At 44.9% G+C, this 24,382-nt stretch overlaps 1 protein-coding gene across 1 annotated transcript in view; it reads left to right on the forward strand.

Annotated features, from left to right (window-relative positions):
* LOC101441588 (solute carrier family 22 member 4) overlaps positions 1–24,382 on the forward strand; it is a 77,062-nt gene that overhangs the window by 11,438 nt on the left and 41,242 nt on the right. Inside the window, exons 2-3 of the mRNA XM_058278345.2 lie at positions 20,026–20,129; positions 21,515–21,669. Coding sequence (XP_058134328.1) covers positions 20,026–20,129; positions 21,515–21,669 — 259 coding nt within the window. The remainder of the gene's footprint in view (positions 1–20,025; positions 20,130–21,514; positions 21,670–24,382) is intronic.

Raw genomic sequence — 24,382 nt, forward strand, 5'->3', positions numbered from 1 at the left:
GCTGCTATTTCTAGCTATTTTGCACAATTATTTATTCGTTTATTTATTTATTTATTTAGCAGAAATAAATTTTTTTTATTTTTTACTTAAATTTTTTACTTAAATTTTTAAAATTTCATTTTACTGAAAAATATTCAAAAATTTTTTAAATTTCATTTTACTGAAAAATATTCACCTACCATATGATCTATCCGAAGTGTATAATCAATGGCTTTTAGTATAATCACAATGCTGCACATTCATCATCACAAAATATTTAGAACCATTTCATTACTCCAAAAAAGAAAAACTCCACACCCCTTGGCATGCCTTTCACAGCCCTACAGAACCAGTAATCTAATTTCACCTTTATAAATTGATTTATATTTTACATTTTATATAAATGGAATCATATAATATGTTACACAATATATTTAGTTCACAGTACCTCAAGCATATAGTGTTTGTCCTTTTGTGTCAGGCTTGCTTTGCTCAACATAGTGTCCTCCAGGTTCATCCATGTTGTCATATGCTTTATGACTTCATTTTTCCTTACAGCTGCATAAGATTCCATTGTGTGAATAGACTACAATTTGTTTATCCATTCATCGGTTGATGGACACTTGGGTTGTTTCCAACTTTTGGCAATTATAAATAACACCACTATGAACAAAGGCGTGCAGACGTCTGTGTCACTGCTTTCAGTTCTTCTTGCTGTACACCCAGTAGTGGTATTGCAGGGTCATGTGGAAAATCTATATTCATCTTCTTTAGGAACTTCCAAACAGCCTTCACAGTGGCTGTATGATTCTGCATTCACACCAACCGTGAATAAGTGTTCCTATCCCTCCACATCCTCTCCAACACTCATAGTTTTCTGTCTTTCTAATAGTGGCCATTCTAATAGGTATGAAATGATATCTCATTGTAGCTTTGGTTTGTATTTCCCTAATTATTAGTGATGTTTAACATTTTTTTTGTGTTTTTTTTTTTGCCATTTGTATTTCTTCTTTGAACAAATGTCTGTTCAAGTCTTTTGCCCATTTTAAAATTGTATCTTTTGTCTTTTTATTGTTGAGTTCTAACATCTCTTTATAGATCATGGATATTCAAATTTTACCAGACATGTGATTTCCAAATATTTTCTCCCATTGAGTTGCTGCCTTTTCACCCTTTTGACAAAGTCCAGTGAGGTGCAAAAATGTTTAATTTTGAGAAAGTCCTATTTATTTTTTCTTTTGTTGCACATGCTTTGGATGTAACGTCCAAGAAGCCACCACCTACCACAGAGTCTTTAAGATGTTTCCCTACATTTTCCTCTATTATTTTTATGGTCCTGTCTTTTATATTTAGGTCTTTGATCCATTTTGAGTGGATTCTGGTATAGGAAGTGAGATAGGGGTCCTCTTTCATTCTTTTGGTTATAGATATCCAGTTCTCCCAGCACCGTTTGTTGAAGAGACTGTTTTGTCCCATTATCATCATCTTTGCAGGTTTGTCAAAAACCAGTTCACTGTAGAGGTGAGGGCTTATTTCTGGACTCTCAATTCAATTCCACTGGTAGATATGTCTAGCTTTATGCCAATACCATGCTGGGGGTTTTGTTTGTTTGTTTGTTTGTTTTTCCTTGTTTGTTTGTTGAGGTACTAGGACCAGGGCTAAACCCAGGACTTGATATGTGGGAAGCCAGCGTTCAACCACTGAGCAACATCGACTACCCTGAGTTGATTTTTTGTTTGTTTGATTGTTGTTTGTTGTTTGTTTTTAATAGGCTCTGGAATCAACCCCGGGACCTCCCATGAGGGAAGCAGGTGCTCGACTGCTTGAGCCACATCTGTTTCCCACCATGCCATTTTGACCACTGTAGTTTTGTAATATGCTTCAAGGTCAGGCAGTGAAATCCTACCATGTCACTCTTCTTTTTTAAAAAGCTTTTGGCTATTCAGGAGTACTTTCCTTTTATTTCTGTGAAATAGGCTGTTGGAATTTTTTTTTTTTAAGATTCATTTTTTATTTATTTCACTCCTCTTCCCTGCCATCCCCCCCAGTTGTCTGCTCTCTGTCCATTTGCTGTGTGTTCTTCTGTGTCCACTTATATTCTTGTCAGCGGCACTGGGAATCTGTGTCTCTTTTTGTTGTGTCATCTTGCTGCATCAACTCTCCATGTGTGGGACGCCATTCTTGGGCAGGCTGCATTTTTTTCATGCTGGGCAGCTCTCCTTATGGGGCGCACTCCTTGCACATGGGGCTACCCTATGCAGGGAACACCCCTTCGTGGCACAGCACTCCTGTGCGCATCAGCACTGCACGTGGGCCAGCTCATCACACGGGTCAGGAGGCCCTGGGTTTGAACCCTAGACCTCCCATGTGGTAGGTGGACACTCTATCTGTTGAGCCAAATCCACTTCCTGGCTGTTGGAATTTTGATTGGTATTGCACTGAATCTATAAATCAGTTTGAGTAGGTTTGATATCTTCACAATATCTAGTTTTCCAATCCATGAACATGGAAGTCTTTCCATTTGTTTACATCTTCACTGATTTCTTTTAGTATTGTTTTATAGTTTTCTGCATATAGGTCTTGTACTGCTTTTGTTAAATTGATTCCTAGGTATTTGATCCTTTTTGTTACTATTGTAAATGGAATTTTTTCCTAATTTCCTCCTCAGATTGTTCAGTATTAGTGGGCAAAAACATTACTGATTTTTGCATGTTGATCTTGTATCCTGCCACTTTGCTGAAATCATGTATTAGCTCAGATAGCTTTGTTATAGGCATTTCAGAATTTTAAAATATAAGATCATGTCATCCACAAATAGAGTTTTACCACCTCTTTTCCTATTTGGATGCCTTTTTTTCTTTTTCCTTGTCTAATTACACTTTTTTTTTTTCCTTGTCTAATTTCCTTGTCTAATTTTCCTTGTCTAATTTCCTTGTCTAATTCCTTGTCTAATTACACTAGAATTTCTAGTGCTGTGTTGAATAACAATGGTGACAGTGGCCATCCATTGAGTACAATGTTGGCTGGGGGTTTTCATATATACCTTTTATCAGATTGAGGAATTTTCCTTCTATTCCTATCTTTCAAAGCATTTTTATCAAGGAAGGATGCTGGATTTTGTCGAATGCCTTTTCTGCATCAGTTGAGATGATCATGTGATTTTTTTTTCCTTCAATTTGTTAATGTGGTATTATATTAATTAATTTTCTTATTTTGAAACAGCCTTGCATTCCAAAAATAATTCCCACTTGGTTGTGATATATGTCTTTTGATATGCTGTTGGGGTCTATTTGCAAGGATGTTGTTGAGAATTTTTGCATCTATGTTCATCAGAGAGATTGGTCTCTAATTTTCTTTTCTTGTAGTATCTTTATCTGGCTTTGGTATTAGTGTAATGTTAGCTTCATAAAATGTGTTGGATAACTCTCCCTCTTCTTCAATTTTTTGCAAGAGCTTAAACAGGATTGGTGTTCATTCTTTTTGAAATGCTTGGTAGAATTCACCTATGAAGCCATCTGGTCCTGGACTTTTCTTTGTTGGGAGATTTTTGATGACAGATTCAATCTCTTTAAATCTGATTGGTTTGTTAAGTTCTTGTATTTCTTGTAGCATCAGTGTAGGTTGCTTGTGCATTGCTAAGAATTTGTCCATTTCATCTAGGTTGTCTAGTTGTTGGCATACAGTGTCTTGTAATATCCTCTTATGATCCTTTTAATTTCTGTGGTGTTAGTTGTAACTTCCCCCTTTCATTTCTGATTGTATTTATTTGAATCTTCTCTTTTTTTAATTTGTTGGTCTAGCTAGGAGTTTGTCGATTTTATTGATCTTCTCAAAGTACCAGCTTTTGGTTTTGTTGATTTTCTCTAGAAAATCAAGAATACAAGTGGACAAAGAAGAACACACAGCGAAAAGACACAGAGAGCAGACAACTGAGGAGGGGGCAGCAGGGAAGGGGAGAGAAATAAATAAAAAATAAATCTTAAAAAAATTCTTGGCTGTTAGTTTTTCTCTTTCAGTGTATGAATTATATCATACCACTGTCTTCTCGCCTACATGGTTTCTGATAAGAAATCTATGTAACTCTTACTGGGCATCCTTTGTATGTGATGGTTTGCTTAGAATTTTCATTTTGTCTTTGATGTCTTCTTGTATGTCAGGTTTTAAGACTGTTAAGATAGGTGTGTTGTGTGTTGAAATCCAACTGGCAGGGCCTAATTAGGCCCCATTTAAGAAATTTCATAAACAGAGATGAGATACCTGCTTTAGCTTCCCTTCTAAATAGGTACTGTTTTCAGTGTGGACGAATGAGGTTCGGCCACTGTGCTACCGTTACTTCCTGTACATCTCTTGCCCATCCCCGTAGCCCACACCTCAGCTGGCACCTGTTGGTTTATTTCCTCAGACACTCCAAACTTACTGGTGCTTTCTGTCAGGCCCAGCAAGGCTGTTAGGAGAGTACAGGCGTGCACTGCCAGAACCTGTATGAGTGGAAAAAGAGTGAAACTTGTAGTTTTGAAAGTAGATCTTGGAGGAGGAGAGCGATTGGGCATTCAGGCATGTAGAGAAATTTATGCATTAGTTGGATGTCACCAACCTGGCATTGCAGTGGCTGTAGGAAGAATTGATCACTTGTAATTCCTGACACTTCAGTAACGGGGACAGGCTCATTTGATTTACAAGTAAGCTTTGGATTCAAAACTGAGAAAGTTGCTTCTGTGTCCACCAGAAAATTTACTAATTTCTTACCCACTTGGAGGGACCTGAGGTTTCTCGTGGGTGATTGGGATTGTTTCCCACCCCGTCACTCTAGATCACTGTCTTCATTCCCTGTAAGTCGTGGGCATTGGGCTGCGGGGTAGGGAGTCACTGGTGCTCTCCTTTCCTTGTGAGACTAGGACATTCTCACTTCCAATGCCCATCTTCCTTGCAGGAAGCACACTGATGGGGCCCAGAGGCTTTCTGGGGACCTGGAGGTCTTACCTTTCGTTGGTCCCCTCTGTTGATGGAGGGGTTTGCTCAGGACTGCTCCTAAAAGATTAGCGTTTAAGTTAGCTTTATATGTGATTGTTTTCTTCTGATGTTTTTCTTGGGCCCCTTCTCAGTTATAGAACACCTTGAAAGCAGTCTCTACCAGGGCTGAAATTGGCAGTCCTGCTTTTTGCAATTTGTGTCAAATATGAGGAGCACTCTGACAAGTAAAAGGCAGTTTACACTGTGCCTATTAGCGAGCTCTTCCGGGGGTAAATCAGTGAACTAACATATCCCTTGGGGAGTCTCTCGAGGAACATGGATGTATTTTCACCTGGCTTTTGGACAATTTCCTGAATTTTGTTCATATTATTTTGCTTGGAGACTCCATTTCTAAGCCCAACAATTATACATGCTTTGTAATGATCCAGTTTGTGTGTGTATGTTAATTTTAAGATATATTTTTATTAGAGAGGCTTACAAAGCAATCATGCATAATGTGCAGAATTCCCATACATCACTCCTCCACCAACACCTTACATTGTTGTGGAACATTTGTTACAGATTATGAAAGAACATCATCAGACTATTATCACTATTGTCCATAGATTACATTTGGCATAGTTTTTCCATATACCCCCCTATTATTAACAACATGTATTAGTATTGTACATTTGTTATAGTTCATGAGAGAACACTCTCATATTTGTATGTTAACTACAATCCATCATCCACCGCAGGGTTCACCCTGTTATACAGTCCCACGCCTTGCACGAGCTATCCAAAATGTATACTCGGTGGCTCTCACTTTCACTACAGAGCTGTGCAGTCATTACCTCAGTAAATTTTTGAACGTTTTCCTTAGTCCAGAAGAAAAAATTCCATACCCTTTATTATTGACCCTTAGCATTGATATAGAACCTTCTTTGACATTGATAATGAGTATTACAATATTGCTGTCAACTATAGTCCCTAAGTTACATTTACTGTATTTTTCCCATGTGTCACCACATTCTTACCACCTCGTAATAGTGATGTACATTTGTTCTAGCTCATACAACATTCTTGTATTTGTACTATTAACCACACTTCTCATCCCCCACTGAATTCACTGTTATTCAGTCCCAAGATTATTGTCCAGCTTTCTTTCTATTGACATTTATGTCCCTAAACAACCCCTTTCAGCCAGCCTCATTTATTTATTTATTTATTTTCATTATTATTATTTTAATGTTACATAAAAAAAATATGAGGTCCCCATATATCCCCCCACCCCCTCACCCCACTCCTCCCATGACCACAACCTCCTCATCATGGGACAGTCATTGCACTTGGTGAACACATCTCTGAGTACCACTGCACCTCATGGTCAGTGGTCCACATTACAGTTTACACTCTCCCCCAGTCCACCCAGTGGGCCACGGGAGGACATACAATGTCCAGAAACTGTCCCTGCAGCACCACCCAGGACAACTCCAAGTCCTGAAAATGTCCCCACATCACACACAGTCTCATTTATATACCAGCCATGTTAGTTATACTCACTACAATAGGTTACCATTTTCTCTATCCATTTCCACACTTTTAGAGTCAAGCTAATTAAAAATTCTTCATACTGTAAGCATGTAATGATCTAGTTTTGTTCGGTCCCCCTGTTTGTTCAGGTTCCAATCAGAATCAGTTATTGGAACTGCCAGACTTCCAGGGATATGAATGGGATTTTAGGGTTACTACTGGCCAGTAAATCAGCATGATCTTGAGCATTCTCTAGTACAATTTGCTTTTCCTCTGAGGTTAAAAGAACATTTAAAAAAGATCGGATATCTGCCCAATTTAGGTTGTGTTCCAAATACAGACTTTTATAAAGATTTTCCATTCTTCTGGGGTCCTCTCTGGAACTAGGGACCCAATCTTTCCAATTATATAGATGCGATGCTGAGAATGGAGTATATACATAAAAATAGCCCCAAGGTTGTCCTTGGTCATCTATTCCTGCAGGTGCTTGCTTGAGAGGGAATTGAGCTTGGCTTTGCCCTCCTGAGGTAGAGGCACCCTGCCTAAAAGCTACACCACTCCAGGTGTGGGGTGGGGAGAACATTACTGGGGGACCTAATGGCAATTTAAGTCTGTCTTTATCCCCCCTGATATGGAGGTAGGGGAGATTTAAGGGCAGTGGCATTCTCAATTCTTGGGGTACTTGAGGCAATAATAGTTTCTAAGATATCGTCAGTCAAATTAGAGTCTAGAAAGGTTTTTGTTTTCTTTTTCTTCTGGTTTCTATTTCTTTTGCCTATGCAATTATTTAACTCCAGCTTTTGTACAGACAGTTGATTCATTCCTTAGCCAGCTGGGATAGTGAGTCATTGTCTCTAGTTTTAGTATGCTGGGGACCCAAAGCCTGACTAACAGGCTGTACACTAGGATCACAATATTCTCTCCAAGGTTTCTCATTCTGGGCTAATGCCATAAAGCACTGCATGTAAGGAATTTCATCCCATTTACTTAAATTTCTACAGACTAGGTCTAATTGTAGCATAGTGTTATACTCTAAAGATCCTTGCACTAGCCATTTTATTTATTTCTCTCCCCTCCCCTCCCCCCACCCCGGTTGTCTGTTCTCTGTGTCTATTTGCTGTCTTCTTTGTCCACTTCTGTTACTGTCAGCAGCACGGGAATCTGTGTTTCTTTTTGTTGCGTCATCTTATTGTGTCAGCTCTCCGTGTGTGTGGCACCATTCCTGGGCAGGCTGCACTTTCTTCTGCGCTGGGTGGCTCTCCTTACGGGCAGCACTCCTTGCGCGTGGGGCTCCCCTACGCGGGGAGCAACCAAGGAGTGGGGCTCCCCTACGTGGGGAGCAACCCTGCGTGGCATGGTACTCCTTACGTGCATCAGGACTGCCCGTGGGCCTGCTCCACATGGGGCAAGGAGGCCCTGGGTTTGAACCACCGACCTCCCATGTGGTAGACGGACGCCCTAACCACTGGGCCAAGTCCGCCGCCCTCTGCCCACCTGCTAATGCATATTGAAGCCAGACATCCTTACAAAGGTAGCTCATTCACTTTCTAGTCATAGATTCATACCCCAATTTTTCTGGATGTTTAACGACACGACCCAGTGAGTTGCTTTTTCCCTTCACTTCTGAACTCTGGTTATTTCCCATTCTAGTTAAACAAGTACAGAAACCAATACCTAGGCAACCAATCCCAGCAGCACTTCCTTATACCAGGAGATGCTCCTTTCCCTATCAAGCCTAAAAACGAGCACAGCAAAAGATCACTTACAGCTTTGGCAGGAACTAGGTGCTGCTGAGAATAGTGAGAATAGCACACCCCCACCACCACACACACACACACACAGACAACACACACACAACAAAACCTATTTTCTTTTGTAACCCACTGCCTTTAGGAATCCTAGATGCCTCTGGCAAGGGATTACCATCAGCCTCTCAGAGTAAAGCACTCTGGCAACCTTAGAGCCAGGATTCTGGAATGTCTTATCTCAGGGGTCCAGGAGTCCACCGAGCAGTGTCATTCTCACAAGGTCGCCTGCCCCGTGTTGGGCACCAAACTGAAGGGGGCTGGGGAGGTCCTCAGCTGGGGTCTTTAGCTCATTGCGGCTGAATATAAAGGCACACCTAGACTAGGAAGGAAAAGTGGCTTTATTCGCTGGCAGGAGGCCGGAGATATAACCAATCTCACATCAGCCTCCTCATTAAGGGTTTTTCTCACAGATTTTATACAAGTTGGAACAAAGGAAGTTAATCATCAGGGTGACATTTCTAAGAAGGGTCTGAATTTTTTCATTAGTTTTTTGCTTCTTCAGTTAATCTTAAAACGGGCATGGCACCTGGGACAGGGCAGTCTTGGGCTGGTAAGAATGGGAGGGTATAGATAATGATAGATGTGGGCATAATGATGGATGTGAGGATAGGGATCGATAATGAGTGCATAGTTCTACATTTTTTTGGTGGAGAGACTTTTCAGGTTAATGTTAAATCTGTAGCTCTGTGTGCCTCCTGACCTGTGTACAAGAGTTATACTGAATTTTTCTAACACTATGAGGTATGACTTAATGCCTTAGTGTTTAAGCTATACTGGGGTTTTCTAGTGCTCCAGTTCCACATCAGGAGAGAAAAAGTTGAAAAGACCAGAGGTTACCATCCCCATTTGGCACCCTGCTTGTAAAGCAGGGGTGCCACACGGAGAGAAGCAGGTTCTGAGTCAAGGCTCGGAGATTTTTGCCCAGGAGGAGAGGCAGTCCAAATGAACAGAATTCCAAAACTCTCCCCAAAGGAAATGACTTGATTTGAAACAGAGTGTGGGGTAGTGCAAGCCTAAGGTGCTCTAGAAAACAGTGGAGATTTTGATGGTAAGCAATTAAGAGGAGACTGGTAGCTCCATTAGAGCAAAAAGCTAACCCATAGGCTGGCTAGTTTATCAGAGTGAACCAGGGAAAGAGATATCTAAGAAAATCACCCGAAATGAGAACACACCTCAAAGACTTGCTTTAAAAACTACTCCTGAAGAGGAGCTCAAATTTAATTGGGTTTGACTTGGAGTCATTTATACCCCAGGGCGTTGGCAAAAACAATAGAGCAAACAACCAGCAATTGGTGTAGTCTAACAGCTAAGCAAGATATTAGCAGAGGCAGACAGCTTAAAAGAGGATGTGGCTCAACTGGTAAGAGTTTCTACCTACCATTTAGGAGGTCCATTGTTCAAATCCAAGACCTCTGGCCCATGTGGTGAACTGGCCCATGCGCAGTGCTGCTGTGTGCAAGGAGTGCCGTGCCATGCAGGGGCGTCCCCCGCATAGGGGAGCCCCACGCAGAAGGAGTGCGCCTTGCAATGAGAGCCACCCTGCACAAAAAGTGCAGCCCACCCAGGAGTGGTGTCCCACACATGAAGCACAGACACAGCAAGATGACGCAACAAAAGAGACACAGATTCCCCGTGCTGCTGACAAGAACACAAGCGGACACAGAAGAACACACAGAGGATGGCCACAAGAAAGCAGACAATGGGGAGGGGAAAGGTAGAGAAATACAATAAAAAAAATAGAAATTTAAAAAAAAGGTCATTTGTTTAAAAAAAAAAAGAGAGAGAGAGATCAGGGAAAGAGAAGTCGAAGACAGCTCTGCTAAAATCACCACGATCCCAGGGTGACTGTGCATATGCCCAAGCCTTTGCCTTCTGAGGAGTGACATCAGAGTCCTCACAAAACAGGGGAAATAGAGGTCACTAAAAGATAATATCAAGTCACCCGACAAATAAACAAGCAAACAAAACCTAAACAAGCCCTGGGATGGGGGCAGGGTCAGTATCCAGAGTTGCTACAATGTATTACCTAAAATATCCAGTTTTCAGCAACCAAAAAAATATGAGACATGCAAAGAAACAGGAAAATATGACCATACATAGAGAAAAAAGCAGACCGTATAAACTGAGAGGACCCAGGTATTGGATTAACAGACAAATACTTCAAACCAGCCATTATAAATATGTTCAAAGAACTAAAGGAAATTATACTTAAAAATAAAGGATGGTGTGATGACAATGTCTCATCAAATAAGAGAAGATCAATAAAGATATAGAAATTATTTTTAAACAGTAATGGGAATTCTGGACCTAAAATTTACAGTAACTTAAATAAAAAACTAACTAGAGAGGCTCAACAGTAGACTGTGACAATCAGAAGAACGAGAGAACTTGAAGATTGATTAATAGCAATTATATAATCCAAGGAACACAGAGAAAAAGAATGAAGAGAAATGAACAGAGCTTCTGAGAAATGTGGGGCACCATTAAGCACACCAACATGCACATAATGGAAATATTAGATGTAGTGGAGAGAGAGAAAGGAATAGAAAATATATTCGAGGAAATTATCACTGAACTACTTCCCATAATTTAGTGAAAAATAATAATGTACACATCTTAAAAACTCAGTGAACTCCAAGTAGAATAAATACAAAGAGGTCCACATCCAGACACAGTATAGTAAGAATGATGAAAAACAAAGGCAAGGAGAAAATTTTGAAAGGCAGAAAAAGACTCATCAAGTATAAAGAACCCCAGTAAGATTAACAGCTGACTTCTTATCAAAAGGCTAGGTGGTACTGGGATGATACATTCAAAGTGATGAAAGAAAAAAATATCAAACAAGAATCTTGAAATACAGCCAAAACTATCTTTTAAGAATGAGGGGAAAATAAAGGCATTTCCATACTCACAAAAACTGAAAGAAGTTACTGCTCAAAGTCCCGCCTTATAAGACATACTAAAGGAACTTCTGGAATAAATTTAACAAAGTACAAAATTTATACTCCGCAAACTACGAAATATCATTGAAAGAAATTAAAATGACCTAAATAAGTGGAAAGATATTCATGATCATGAATCAGAAGACAATATTGTTAAGATAACAATACACCAAATTGATCCACAGATTCAACATAAAAGATGCTCAATGTAATTAGTCATTATGGAAATACAAATCAAAACCATAATGAATATCACTTCATACCAACTAGGATAACCAAAATTAAAAAGACTCATAATAACAAGTGTTGGCAAGAATGTGTAAAAATTAAAATCCTCATTCATTGCTGGTGAGATTGTAAAATGGTGCAAACACCTTGGAAAATAATTTAGCAGTTCCTCAAAAGGTTAAACATAGAGTTACCATATGACCTAGCAATTCTATTCCTAGCTATATATACAAGAGAAATGAAAACGTATGTTCACACAAAAAATGTGTTCATTAATGTTTACAGCACATTATTCATAATTTGGCAAAATAAAAATGTCCATCAACTGATGAATGGGTAAATAAATGTAGTATATCCATACAATGGAGTATTATTTGCAAAAGAAATGAAGCACTGATCATGTTACAACACAGATGAATCTTGAAAACTATGCTAAGTGAAAAGCCAGCCACCAAAGGCAATCTATTATATGATTATGTGTTTATGAAATGTCCAGAATATGCAAATACATCGAGACAGAAAACAGATTTGTGGTTGCAAGGGGATACAGGTGGGGGTGTGAAACAGGATGTAGAACTACTAATGGGTAAGAGATTAATTTTGGGGGTGATGAAAATACCCTAAAATTGTGGTGATAGTTGCACCACTCTTAGAAATATTTTTAAAATCCTGAATTGTACACTCTAAAAAGGTGAATTTTATGCTATAGAAATTATATCTTGGGAAACAGACTTGGCCCAGTGGTTAGGGCATCTTTCTACCACATGGGAGGTCCGTGGTTCAAACCCTGCGCCTCCTTGACCCGCGTGGAACTGGCCCATGCGCAGTGCTGATGCGCGCAAGGAGTGCCCTGCCACGCAGGGGTGTCCCCCGCGTAGGGGAGCCCCACGCGCAAGGAGTGCGCCCATAAGGAGAGCCGCCCAGCGTGAAAGAAAGCACAGCCTGCCCAGGAATGGCGCCGCCCACACTTCCCGTGCGGCTGATGACAACAGAAGCGGACAAAAAAACAAGACGCAGCAAATAGACACAGAGAACTGACAACCCGGGGGGGAGGAGGGGGAATTAAATAAATAAATACATCTTTTTTAAAAAAATGAAATTATATCTTAATATAGTTGGTATAAACATAAAGAATTACATAGCCAGCATTTTTTCACAGGTGCTCAAAAATTTTCCAGCATTAAGTCACAACCAAGTTATGGAGAAGGAATTGGGGTAGATGCATATTCTATTATTAGTGAACTACTACTTCCTACCTTTTCCCTTGGAATGAAAGATAGCTGTAAGAGGATACTAGAGAAATCCATTTTTCATTCACAGTCATCTCTGGGATTAAAGTCCATTGATAATGGGATTCCTACAACTTGTAGGAAGAGCTTTTCTAGTTTTTAGTAATCACACAGAAGATTACTTCTTATTATTTCCTATTTCTAAAAGTTCTTTTTGCCCAGTCAGTTTTAAGAGTAACCTGCTTTGTCTATTCATCCATGCTGGTCTACATTGTGGTTTGCACGGGGTAAAGGTATGATGTTAGTAGAAAGGGAATTACCATTTAATGAGTCCTCTAAGGGGTCAGGCCCTCCACTGAATATTTGTTGTCCTATAAGCACAACCACCTCAGGAGGCACATCTTTGAAGCTGAAGAAGTAGGCTGAGAGAGATGAATAAGTGAACCAAGGTCACCCAGGCAGAAGAGGCAGAACCCAAGAAAGCCTGCGGTCCTTACTCAATAGCAGGCGGCCTTCCAGAGTTCTCAGTTATGTGTCTAAGGGGATCTTTACAGTCCTTAATGGACTTGGTAAACGCTAGAGCTGCCAGACGTTGGACTTGGAGAGTTGAAGACTGAAGGTGATTTTCAAAGGACAGTGTGTGATACTCCCCAATCCCAGAGCCACACATTTTTTAAAATGCATTTTCCATTATTCTTAATTGCTCAACATTTCACTAATCAACTTGTTATGTATCCACCGTGTGCCTGACCCTGTGCAAATATTAGTCATCTAAAATATGATCATTTTGATGGCTTCTGGTCTTAGAACTCGATTCTTTTGGTGGATGAATATGAGAAGGGGTGCCTCTTTTTGTCTCTAGCCAGGGTGAAGAGTGCAGTGCCCCAGAACAGTCTGCCTCACCCAGATCTGCTGGGCTTCTGCATGCACTTGTACACACTTGAACATTTCCGTAAAGTATATTTACTCTTGAGCTCTGTGAAGGCAGATTCCAGGTCTGTCTTGTGCCCCACACAGAATCTGGTCCAGAGCAGATGCTCAGTGACGGTCGAATAAATGAATAAGCCAATCCTGTTACCAATCCACTAGGAGAATTTAGGCTTGCCACTGCCATGTTCTGTGCCTTCCTTTCCTCATTTGTAAAATGAGAAGGAAAAGGATACCCACATGTGGTAGATTGAATTCTGTACCTCAACAAAAGACACATTCTTAACCTTAACCCACATTCCTGTGGATGTGAGTGAAAACATTTGTAAATAGTATCTTTTAATATGTTAAGGTGAATTAGGGCATTGACTCATTTGTGACAGATCTTTAAAGATCTATGTAATTGTGGCCAACTGAGTCAGGGAGGGTCTTAATCCATATTTTGGGAGACCTTTTAAAGAAAAGAAATCAGAAGCCAGAAGTTAGAGAAAACCACACAGGAGGAAACCAAGGATATCACCATGTGATGGAGGACTCCAGGAAAAAGCATGGCCTTGCCAGTGCCTTGGTTTGGGAATTCTGGCCTCTTAAAACCATGAGCCAATAAATTCTTGTTTGTGCTAATCCACTGAGTGGTATTTGTCATAGCAGCCTGGTAAACTAAGATACCATGGCAACTTTGAGATCCCATGAGACAATATAGCACTCACTATGCTATAGTTGTTATTCCAATTATTGTTCGGAGGCAGATCCTTCTATGTTGAGCGTAACCTCCACCCCCTAGTACTTTGTGTCCTTGTTTGAGTCTTTTGCGGAGTCTATGTTCTTAAGCTTACCCATTCCTGTGCATGTAAACTTATTTAATAGGGACATTTTGGTTAAGGGCCTGTGAATAGATTGTGGGACCTAGAGTGGTCTTAATTCTTCACTGGAGTCATTTTATAAACCAAAGAGACACACAAGGAAAGGAGCTGCCATTTTACACTACCATGTGGAAGAGGACTCCAGGATTGTTGGCAGCCACAGACACCCAAGAGGCTGAGAGAGAGGGAGAGGCAGCAAGTAGGAATACTAAGCCCAGGGAGATGAGCCATATGCCTGATTGCCCACAGTTGAGCTCAGGGAGAAACTGAGCCTAGAGGAGAAAGCAGAGATTGGCCACCATCTTGCCTTGCTAAGTGGCAGAAGTCTGGGATTACCAGAATTCAACCTTTGGTGAAACAGCATCTCTGAGAAGCCTTGATTTGGACATTTTCATGGCCTCAGAACTTATGATTTTACCCTAATAAATTCCCATTATAAAAGCCAAAGCATTTCTGATGTTTTTCCATTGGCAGCCTATGGCAAACTAAAACAGAGAATGGTAATGAGAAAGTACGATGCTACTTCTGTGTGCTGCTATGCAAATACCAAAAATATTGGAACAGTTTTATAAATGGGTAAAGATTCTGGAGGAATTGTGAGAGGCTTGCTAGAAAAGGCCTAGATTGCTTTGAAGAGACTGTTGGCAAAAACATGGACGCTAAAGATACTTCTGAGGAGACCTTAGACAGAAATAACGCAAACTGAAAGGAAGGCAATCCTTGCTTTAAAGTTGCGGAGAACTTGGCAAAACTGACTTCTGATGTTAGATGGAAGGCAGGGTTTGAAAGTGACAAACTTGGATATTTAGCTGAGGAGTTTTCCAAACTAAACGTGGAAAATGTAGCCTACCTTCTCCTTGCAGCTTATTGCAAAATCTAAGAGGAAAGGGACAAAGTGAGAACTGAACTCCTGGGCACAAAGAAACTAGAAATTGATGATTTGGGAAATTCTAATTTTCTGGGAAATGAGTCCCTAGAGAATAATGCTCCACGTGAGAAATTAACTGAACATGGAACCAGGCGTGATTTCCTTGTAAGCCAGGATTGGAAGTGTAATTATCCAGGAAGGATTTGTGGAAAGTCCTATTGTCTAATTGTTGGGACCCCTGTGAACTGCCTGCAAAACCAACAAATTTTTGCAAGATTTGTATGAACAAACCACTGTTAGCCTGTACTAAAAGAAACAGAAAAAGGAGATATTAAAGGAAAAACTACTTCAAGAACAAAACTGTGGAAGCTGAGGTCTGGACTTAAGACATCTTCTTGGGTCAAGAGAGGGACCCCATCCATGTGTGCTGAAAGGGTGAAATTACCCTGGTATTTGGAGAGAGTGGGCCTTCAGCCCCATTCAGGGAGAATTCGGCCACCCCAGGCTTCGGAGAGACTGGGGCACATTTCCCAAGGTTGGGGAGAGTGAGGTCACCACCCCACTGTGCTAAGGGAGTTGAGCCTGTGCCCCGAGATTGGGGAGAATATGGCCATCACCCCACACTCTTGGAGCATGAATCCTATCGTTCAGCCACCCCCAGATGCTTGCTGAGGCTGGAGTCAAGAAGATGGCTGCTGGGAAAGCCCTCGAAAGGTGTGGGACTCCCACTCCAAGCCCCAAGGAGAAGAATCCATCATTCTATAGATGACTCTCAGACTTTGCAATCTAATGGAGTGTGCACCTATTTAGGATCCATGACTCCTGTTTTCCTTCCAATTTCTCCCTATAGCAGTAGAAATGTTTATTCTATGACTGTCCCTCCTTTTTATATTGGAAACAGGTAACTTATTTTCTCAGTTTCACAGGTCTACAGTAAGAGGGGAATGCATGCCTATAAGTGATTTTTATGAGATTTTTTACTTAACATTGTTTCTGAAATGATTTAAGGCTTTTTGAAATATTGTGATAGAAAGAATGTATTTTGCATATGGAAAGAACATGTATTTTTGGGGTCCAGAGGGTAGAATGTCCTGGTTTGAGTCTTTCATGGACCCCAGAAAATCTTGTTCTTAAGATAACCCATTCCTTTGTACGAAAACCTATTTTATTTGGGATCTTTTGATTAGATTCAGTTAAGGGAGCTTTTAATTAGATCACTTTTAATTTGATTGCTTTAGTTAAGGGCCTTTGATTAGATTGAGGGGGCCTAGGGAGGGTCCTAATCCTCTCAATGGAGTCCTTTATCAGTGGAGAACTGAAAGCAAGGAAAACACACAGAGAAAGAGAGCTGCCATTTTACCCTGCCATGTGAGAGAGGACTCCAGGATCCAGCCTTGATTTGGACATTTTCAAAGCCTTAGAACTTTAAACATTTACTCTAATAAATACCCATTTAAAAAGTCAACCCATTTCTGGTATTTTTGCATTGGCAGCCTGTGGCAAACTGAAATACCTGTGACCTGGATTTTTGTTTCTTAAAGCAGAGCAAAAGGACCTCTTGGGCCTGGCTGCATGGCCTGTTCTGTTGGGGAAACCTTGGTCTGAGACCCTGAGGATGAGACAGACACAATCTCCGTGGGAGGGCACATCTGGTTCCCCCACCCCTGCACAGCTTGGGCCAGCAGATTCCTGCATTCCACTCTCTCTCCAAGGAGGGTGTTTCTGTTTTGAGGATGTTCGTGTTCTTGGCCTAAAAGCACAGCCCCAGTGTGTGGGCAGCTCTTCACCAGGCTGCCCACCATTAGCCTCTGAGCTGGTCGTGTGTATGTAGGTGTGTGTATGTGTCTACACACGTGTATAGGGACCCACAGGGACAGCTCTGACCCATTAAGGAAAAGACCATCCCCCCTGGCCTGCTATGTTGCTGCTCGCCACAGGGAGTACCTTGGGCCCTAGCTAGTGGGGTCCCAAGACATACCCCTCAATCCCCACGGGACTAGGAGTAGGCAGCCCCTGACCTCCCTGAGAACAGTCCTTTGGAGGGAAGGGCCTCTCTGCAAGCTGGTACTGACTTACTGGACGCCAACCCCATGAGCCCCAGTTGGAGCTTGTCTACCAATCCATCCTGTATCCTCTGACCAGGCCCTTCCCAGCTTTCCAAAGAGATTCCCTGGGCATAGTAACTCCCCAAGGAAGAATCCAACCCTGGAGCCAACCATGGACAGCCATAAGGTCCAGCTGCCCTCCCCTGCTGGATGTGAGCAGGTTTGCCACAGACATGACACCCTGCACGGGCCCAGGGCAGTGACCGCAGAGTACACGTGGCCAGCTCCGTGGTGAGAAGCATGGTACTGACAGGGCTTCTTGGTCTTCTTCCTCATGGAGCAAAGTGGGCCCCAAGCCATGGCTGCACAGCCTGCAGAGGGAGAAGGCAGCTGTCAGCACAGGGAGCTGGCCCTCGCCTCACCTGTCTCAGCACTCCTGGTTTAGCACTCCTGCCTCTGCTCCAACCTCAAAGAGCCTGGGCTTGGCACCCAGGTAGGGCCTGCCTCATGGGCACGCAACCTCTGCCAGAGCCCAGGGCCCCCACACATAGTTTAATGCTCTGCTGCCGATGTCTTGGAATTCTTAAATCGTTTTTGAACAGGGAACCCTGCCTTCTTATAAATTAGGTAGCCCAGCTCTCCCTCTACTTTTGCTCATGCCTTGCCTGGCTCCACATCTGGCAGCCTTCCTCTTTCCTTTCTGCCTCTCCAAATCCTATCTATCCTCCCCTTCAGGCCAAGTCCTCCTGACAGATGGCATGGAGATTATTTTTCATGGTGATACCTCCATCAAGCTTGAGATTTTCTCAGCTCTGTCCAAGGCTAAAGGCTGTGATGGAGACATTCCTCCCCCTCATCCTGGGGTAACGGATCTCCTGGTGTCACATTCCTTGAAGAAGTATGGGGAACAGTATTTAACCAGCTCATTTTTGTCCTGCTTTTGGAGTTCATGCCAAAGTAAGACATGGATACAAGGTTGGGTTCTGAGGCCTGAGTTGGTATCAAGCATGACCATCCACGTGCTGGGACTTCAGAGCAATCCACCTCAGAGCCTCAGTTTACTCTTTTGCAAAATCAATCACTCTCCATGTCACAAAGCTTTGGGTCGCCAATCATCCATCTCTCTGAGTTTCAGGAGTAGGTCCAAAGCTCTTTTCTGAAGGTTTGGCCAGTTACTTTTGGAGGAGGGCGCCATCAATTCAGGCACATGTCCCGCCTGCCCCTTCTGATCCATGGGCAGGTAGAGCACATGAACCTGGCCGTGCAGCTTGGGGGGTGGGGGTGGAGGCTCACGTCCCTTTCCTCTAAAGCTCATTCAGGGACTCCAGGTGAGGCCTGGGGAATGGTCTCAGACCTATCCTCAGATTGTGCCTGCTGGGTAGCTAGCTGAGCTCCTGCCCACGTTGTTTTTCTTCTGCAGAGCTGTGCTTGGGCGTCCGCCTGCGGCCAGCATTAGGCGCTGGGAGACGCAGCCTCATGAATCTTGCTATTGTCTCTGGGGCAGGAGTGTTCTCAACATCTCAGAGTGACCTCTTGCTGGAAGTATGTGGGAAAGACTTCTCAGGACTCAATATTCCGAAAAACCGAGCCTCTGCAGAAAAATGAGTCGATCACGCTTAGGCACTGTGACCCTCTCTGATTGCCGAGCTATGGGATGCTCGGAGCCAGGGCTGGAGCCTGTCACCAGGCAGGCCCTCAGGCAGGACATTCTGGGGCCAGTTTTATCTCTGGCTTGGCTATTTCACCCCTTTGCTTTTTGTCCACTCAGCTTTTTGTTTTCCATTTTCCACTTGTATGTGTCATCAACCCTCTCTCTGCTGCAGAATGAAGAATGACATAAATGTGTGAATTTGTTTTTAAACCTGCCACACTTTCAGGGTAGTGGTGAGGATTAAGAACTGACCTGCTTTGTCAATGCCATGGAAGATTCACCACCAGCATGTGCAGCTGGGATGGGTGGGAGGCAAGGGGTCTTTCCTCTAGACTGAATCACCTGTCCCCTACCCCAAAACACCCTCATTGGCACCTGTTTATTCTTCTTAACAAATGAAAGCTTGTCAAACACACTTTAAAGTCTTTGCAGCCTCCTTTGGGATTTCGCCAGATTAACTTAAATCGAGACCTGGGAACTGAAATACTGGCTGAAATCCTCATTTTATGGCTTTATCATCAAGGACTTGTCAGGCCTGCCACAGTCCATAGGCCCTGGGGAAGGAGAAGTACCTTCTTCTGGGAAGACTGGGTGGGAAGGAGGGTGCAGGAGGGGGAAGAAGCATCCTGGAGAGCAGAGGACAAGTCCCAGGCCTTGGTGCCCTGAGCCAGACCCCGGCTGCTGCCTCACAGCTGAGGGGTCACCTGTCACAGCCCTCTGGCCTCCGCTCGCATCTTGAGAGGTGAAGTAAGTGGAGCAGGAGGCACCTCCAACCCTTTTCTGAAGGGGAAGCTGAATCTCAGGGAGGGCAGTGACTTTCCCCAGGTGACTGAGAGCCAGGAGACAACCCAGTGCTGCCAGCCTGTGCCCTTTGCACCCAGGGCACGGCCCGGCGTGGGGGAAGACAGGCTGCCTGGCAGCCGTGCAGATATGCCCGTGGAGCTGGGCTGGGGCTGGCGCGCCGGCAGGGAGCTCACCGCCTCGTGTTGTCTTCCTCGGTAGTGGAACCTGGTGTGCGACGATGACTGGAAGACGCCCCTCACCACCTCCCTGTTCTTCGTAGGCGTGCTCCTTGGCTCCTTCGTGTCCGGGCAGCTCTCAGACAGGTAAGGCGGCCCGAGGGAGGAAGAGTGGGCTGGCACCCCTTGTCAATTCCTTGCCTCACTTGGAATTGACCAAACTCAGGCCACGTCTACCCAGAGAGAGGGCCAGAGTCAGTGAGAGGGGGAGCCCCGTGTCTTCTTCCCTGTGCCCTCCGCCCACCTTGCCTGGGCCTCCTTCCGTTCTGATCTCCCAGCCTTGCTCTCTCAGGTTTTGGCAGGGGCAGGGAGGTGGCGGTGACCCTGTGGGAAGGTGGAGTCCTCGTCACTAAACCCCTTCAAAAAGCACACTGCTGCTGCCATGACTGCCCTCCCCGCTCCACCCCTAGCTTCCTGAGAGTCGCAGGAGGGGGTGCGCATACAAGTGATGTGTCCACAGACAGCTCATCAGCTCGAGGCAGGGCCCACGAGCGAGCATGCCTGGGCACTGGCCGTCGTGTGGGGTGGGTCCTGGCTGGCCTCTGGCCCACAGAACTGGCCCAGGCTGGTTCTGGGCCTCCCGGAGCGCACAGTCAGGAGCCGATGGCAGCTTGGTCCTGGGAGACGTGTTCCACCAGGTTCTCGAATGTTCTGTGGGGACCAGAGCAGGAAAGGGGTGCTGAATGGCAGTGTGGGGAAGGCTGCCCAGGGGAGGGACTGTCACTCCCCCAAGCCCCAAGGCCCAAGGGGACCCACCCCTAGCAGCCTGAGAACTGAGCTTGGAAAATGGGGCTGGACACTGCTCTGCTCACACCTGTGCTCCATTCTGCCCACCGGTCACTTCCAGAACTTTGTTAACCCTCAAACCAACTACAGTGTAACTAATGGGCATCTCCCCACAGAGCTGCAGTCCACAATTATGGTTGCATATGAGAATCATTGGGAGACTTTCAAAAATTCTCAATGCGCAAACTGCATCCCAGGCAAATTATCTCTGGAGACAGAATGCTAGCACCAACAGTTTTTGAAGTTCTCTGATTCCAAATGCAGCCAAGGTTGACAACCATTGAGAACCAGGCTGCAGAGAAAACCCTGGTTCTGGACTTACAAAATTCCCATGTGGTTGATAGAAGAAGTATCTGTGGTCTGTACAATACCCACTTTCCAGAAACATTGTGGCAACTTCTGCCTATGGCTTGTTCTGGAGAGTAGTTGTCCACATGGTCCTTCCACAAGGTGCTAAGTGCTTTCAAGATAGGGTGCCTCCACAGGAGACTAAGAATCTTGAAAGGTACCTTCTGGGTGGACTGATGCCTGGTGCCTCACCAAAGGGGAAACTCGGAGGATGTGACGGGGAGAAAAATCTGTCAAAGCCTGAAAAACAAAGTCTGCACTGATGCCTGGCTGGGCTTGCAACACACCAGGAGGCTGCAACCTGCATGTCATGTTTTGTGTTATGCTGTATTCTGTAGGTTTGGCAGGAAGCGCATCCTCTTTGCAACCATGGCTGTGCAGACTGGCTTCAGCTTCCTGCAGATTTTCTCCATCAACTGGGAGATGTTCACTATATTGTTCGTCATCGTGGGCATGGGCCAGATCTCCAACTACGTGGTGGCCTTCATACTAGGTAGGAATGGCTTCTGGCTACAGGGTTCCTCCTGGGAGCCCTCTGAGAGGCCAGGAAAAAAACAGCTGCTAAAGAGAGCCCATGGCAGTGGGCTGTGCTTCCAAACCTTGACCAGCCTCGGATATGTGTGTGTTGGGGAGGGGGGTGTGGTAAGAGGTTCTCTCCTGCCACAGGCAGGACAGGCCCTGTGCTGGGCCCTGATACGTGGTGGAGAATAAGAGCTGGAACTGGTGGGAACCAGCCAGGCAGGAACCAAGGCACATTCTCAGGAGCACAGAGCTTGGGAGAGGCACAATCAGGACTCTCTGGGGAGGGATGGACTAGGGATGCCTTCAAGCCAAGCTGAGAAGGCTCAAGGCTTCTGCCTGGCCGGTAGCAGGGTATTCCCAGCAAGGGCACATGGCCCACACGGGACTTAGGGTGGTGGTGTGGCTGGTACACGGGCAAAGGAGGCATGTTCCAGACAGGACGAAGTCATTGTCAGCCCGCCTTTGCTGAGTGAATTTGGTCTCACCCTGAGTCGGAGCCCTCTCCCAGCGCATAGCAGCTGGGCGCAGGACGGGCCCCAGTGCACTGATACTAGTTATGTCTCCCAGCAGTAGCCTTGCTTCTCGCTATCAGGCTGCACTAGGTGGCTCCTAAGTTTCTTGACCCCAAGGAGGCCCCCAGGGCCCTCACCAGCTTTACCTGGGGCGAAATGAGGTGAGCTCCCGGCAGGTTGATCAGAGCATCCACGGGGGTTAGAGAGCCTCCTGCACACTCTCCAAGCCCTGAGTGTGGGCAGCTGAAAGGGCCACCCAGACTGTGACAATAGACACCAATTCTCCAGATCTCTAGGATGATACATCTAGACCCCTCAACACTGTCCCAGTTGATCCCTGTTGTCACCATGTCATCATTAATAGTTTCTCTTTAATGGACATCTAATGATTCTTTCCTTAAAAGTCTGAATCTGATTAGATGACGCTGGTCACTTACAAGAGTCTGGATGATTCGTTGGTTTTGGAGATCTTGTTTCCTGAATTGAAGATGTGTCCACCCTCTGTCAGGCTGTCAACGTTGTGGGTCCACTCTAATCAGCTGAGGAGCCCCCTCCATGGGCCTGGCTCTGGCATCTGGGGTGGGCCTGGAGGAGGTGGAAGGAGCATGGGGGAGCCACCTGGTCCCAGCAGATAGCACGCAGCCCTCAGCAGGCCCCAGCAGGATGGGGCCTCTTGCTTCCCTGAAGGCAGAAGGGGAGCAAGAAGAGTTTCTTGAAAAAAGATCATTTGTATAGAGGACAGAGGGAGCTTCAGGCCAGTGGTGTTGGGAATTGGAGGTTAGAGGAACTTTGGACAGAAACCGCAGCCTCCTAATATCCAGTGGCCCAAGTATTGTCCTCCCATCTTCTCTGTGGTGACCTTCCCTATTCCTGAAAAGCCCAATGTGTAGCCTGCTTGGGCCAGACACATACTAGAAACAGGTCTCCCCCAAACAGAGGACGCTGTCCAAGGCCAGCAGGCCCATCTCACAGAGGACCTGAAGGGTCATCCATAATGGAAGGGCAGGCAGGCGTGATGAGCTGGAGAAGCCCCATCATTGTGGCTGGGAGCAAGGTGAGGTCTGCACCAGGTGGCTGCACCCCATCCCACCCCCACCCCGTCTCCTGGGATCTGTTGAGTGACCCGCACTGAGACCTGCCTTTCCGGTGGCACAGGTGCTTCGGGGGCTGTGGAGCAGGCCTTCTGCAGGAAAGGTCTGCCCAGCTGACGCAGACCCTGCCCATCCACCCCCCACCCCGACGCTCTGCTCCCCATGCAGCTTGGTGTTCCCCACACGTGGCTGCAAAGGGGGCAGGGGCCGAGTGGAAGGAGAGCATGTAAGATCAGTCATGGCCCACCTAGCGATCAGTGGGTGGGTGCAGCTGGCTCCCTATCAGCCCGGATCCAGGCCTGGGGCTGTGGTGCCTCTGGGAGCCACCGCAGATGTATAAAGTTTTACTCCACCGGGTTCCGCCCAAAACTGATAACTTTTGTGTCCTGGCACCAGATTCTTTGTGTTGAGTTCTCAGGTCTATAAGTTCAGACTTAAGAGTGTCACTGAAAACGAGCTGGCTCTCAGCAGCCGTGTGGGGATGGAGGGAGGTGGGGATGGGTGGGGGGTGGTCAGTGACCCAAGAGCAAGGCGGCTGCTGGCCTCCGGTGGTGCAGCTACGCTCCCTAGTGTTTGAGAACTGAAATAGCCATGTTCCGGGTTTTATTTGACTAAAGGAAATGGAAGCCGGGGGTCTGAACTGAGAGTTTCTGTCCAGACCGTCAAGCTTCAAGTTTGCCCTTTGGCTCTGTGGAAGGGTACTGGTAAGACTGCAGTGATAATCTCCAGTTTTAAGAGTCTTCATATTAATTCAGGAAGCTGATTAACTTCCATTCTCAAAGCAGTGCAGCAATGGATTCTCTCCTTGCTCTGCTTTTTAAAAATTGTAAAGGCTGCCAGATTCAAATCAGACTAGAAAAGGGAAGGAAGTAGCAGTGCTACCCAAAGAAACGTGAAGTGGATACACCTCGAAGCGCTGGGGCTGGCATCATCTCAATCATTTCCTTACACCAGAATGAGGCTGCTTTCGGAGGAAAGGGCAGCGGACGCCGGCCGCACTCAGCAACCCCTCACGAACTCCTACTGTTTCCCAGAAATAACTTCCTAAACCTGGCCACAGTCTTCTGGGTCAAATGCCAGC

The sequence above is a fragment of the Dasypus novemcinctus genome, chromosome 2, assembly GCF_030445035.2.
Source record: "Dasypus novemcinctus isolate mDasNov1 chromosome 2, mDasNov1.1.hap2, whole genome shotgun sequence".
NCBI classification, from domain to species: domain Eukaryota; kingdom Metazoa; phylum Chordata; class Mammalia; order Cingulata; family Dasypodidae; genus Dasypus; species Dasypus novemcinctus.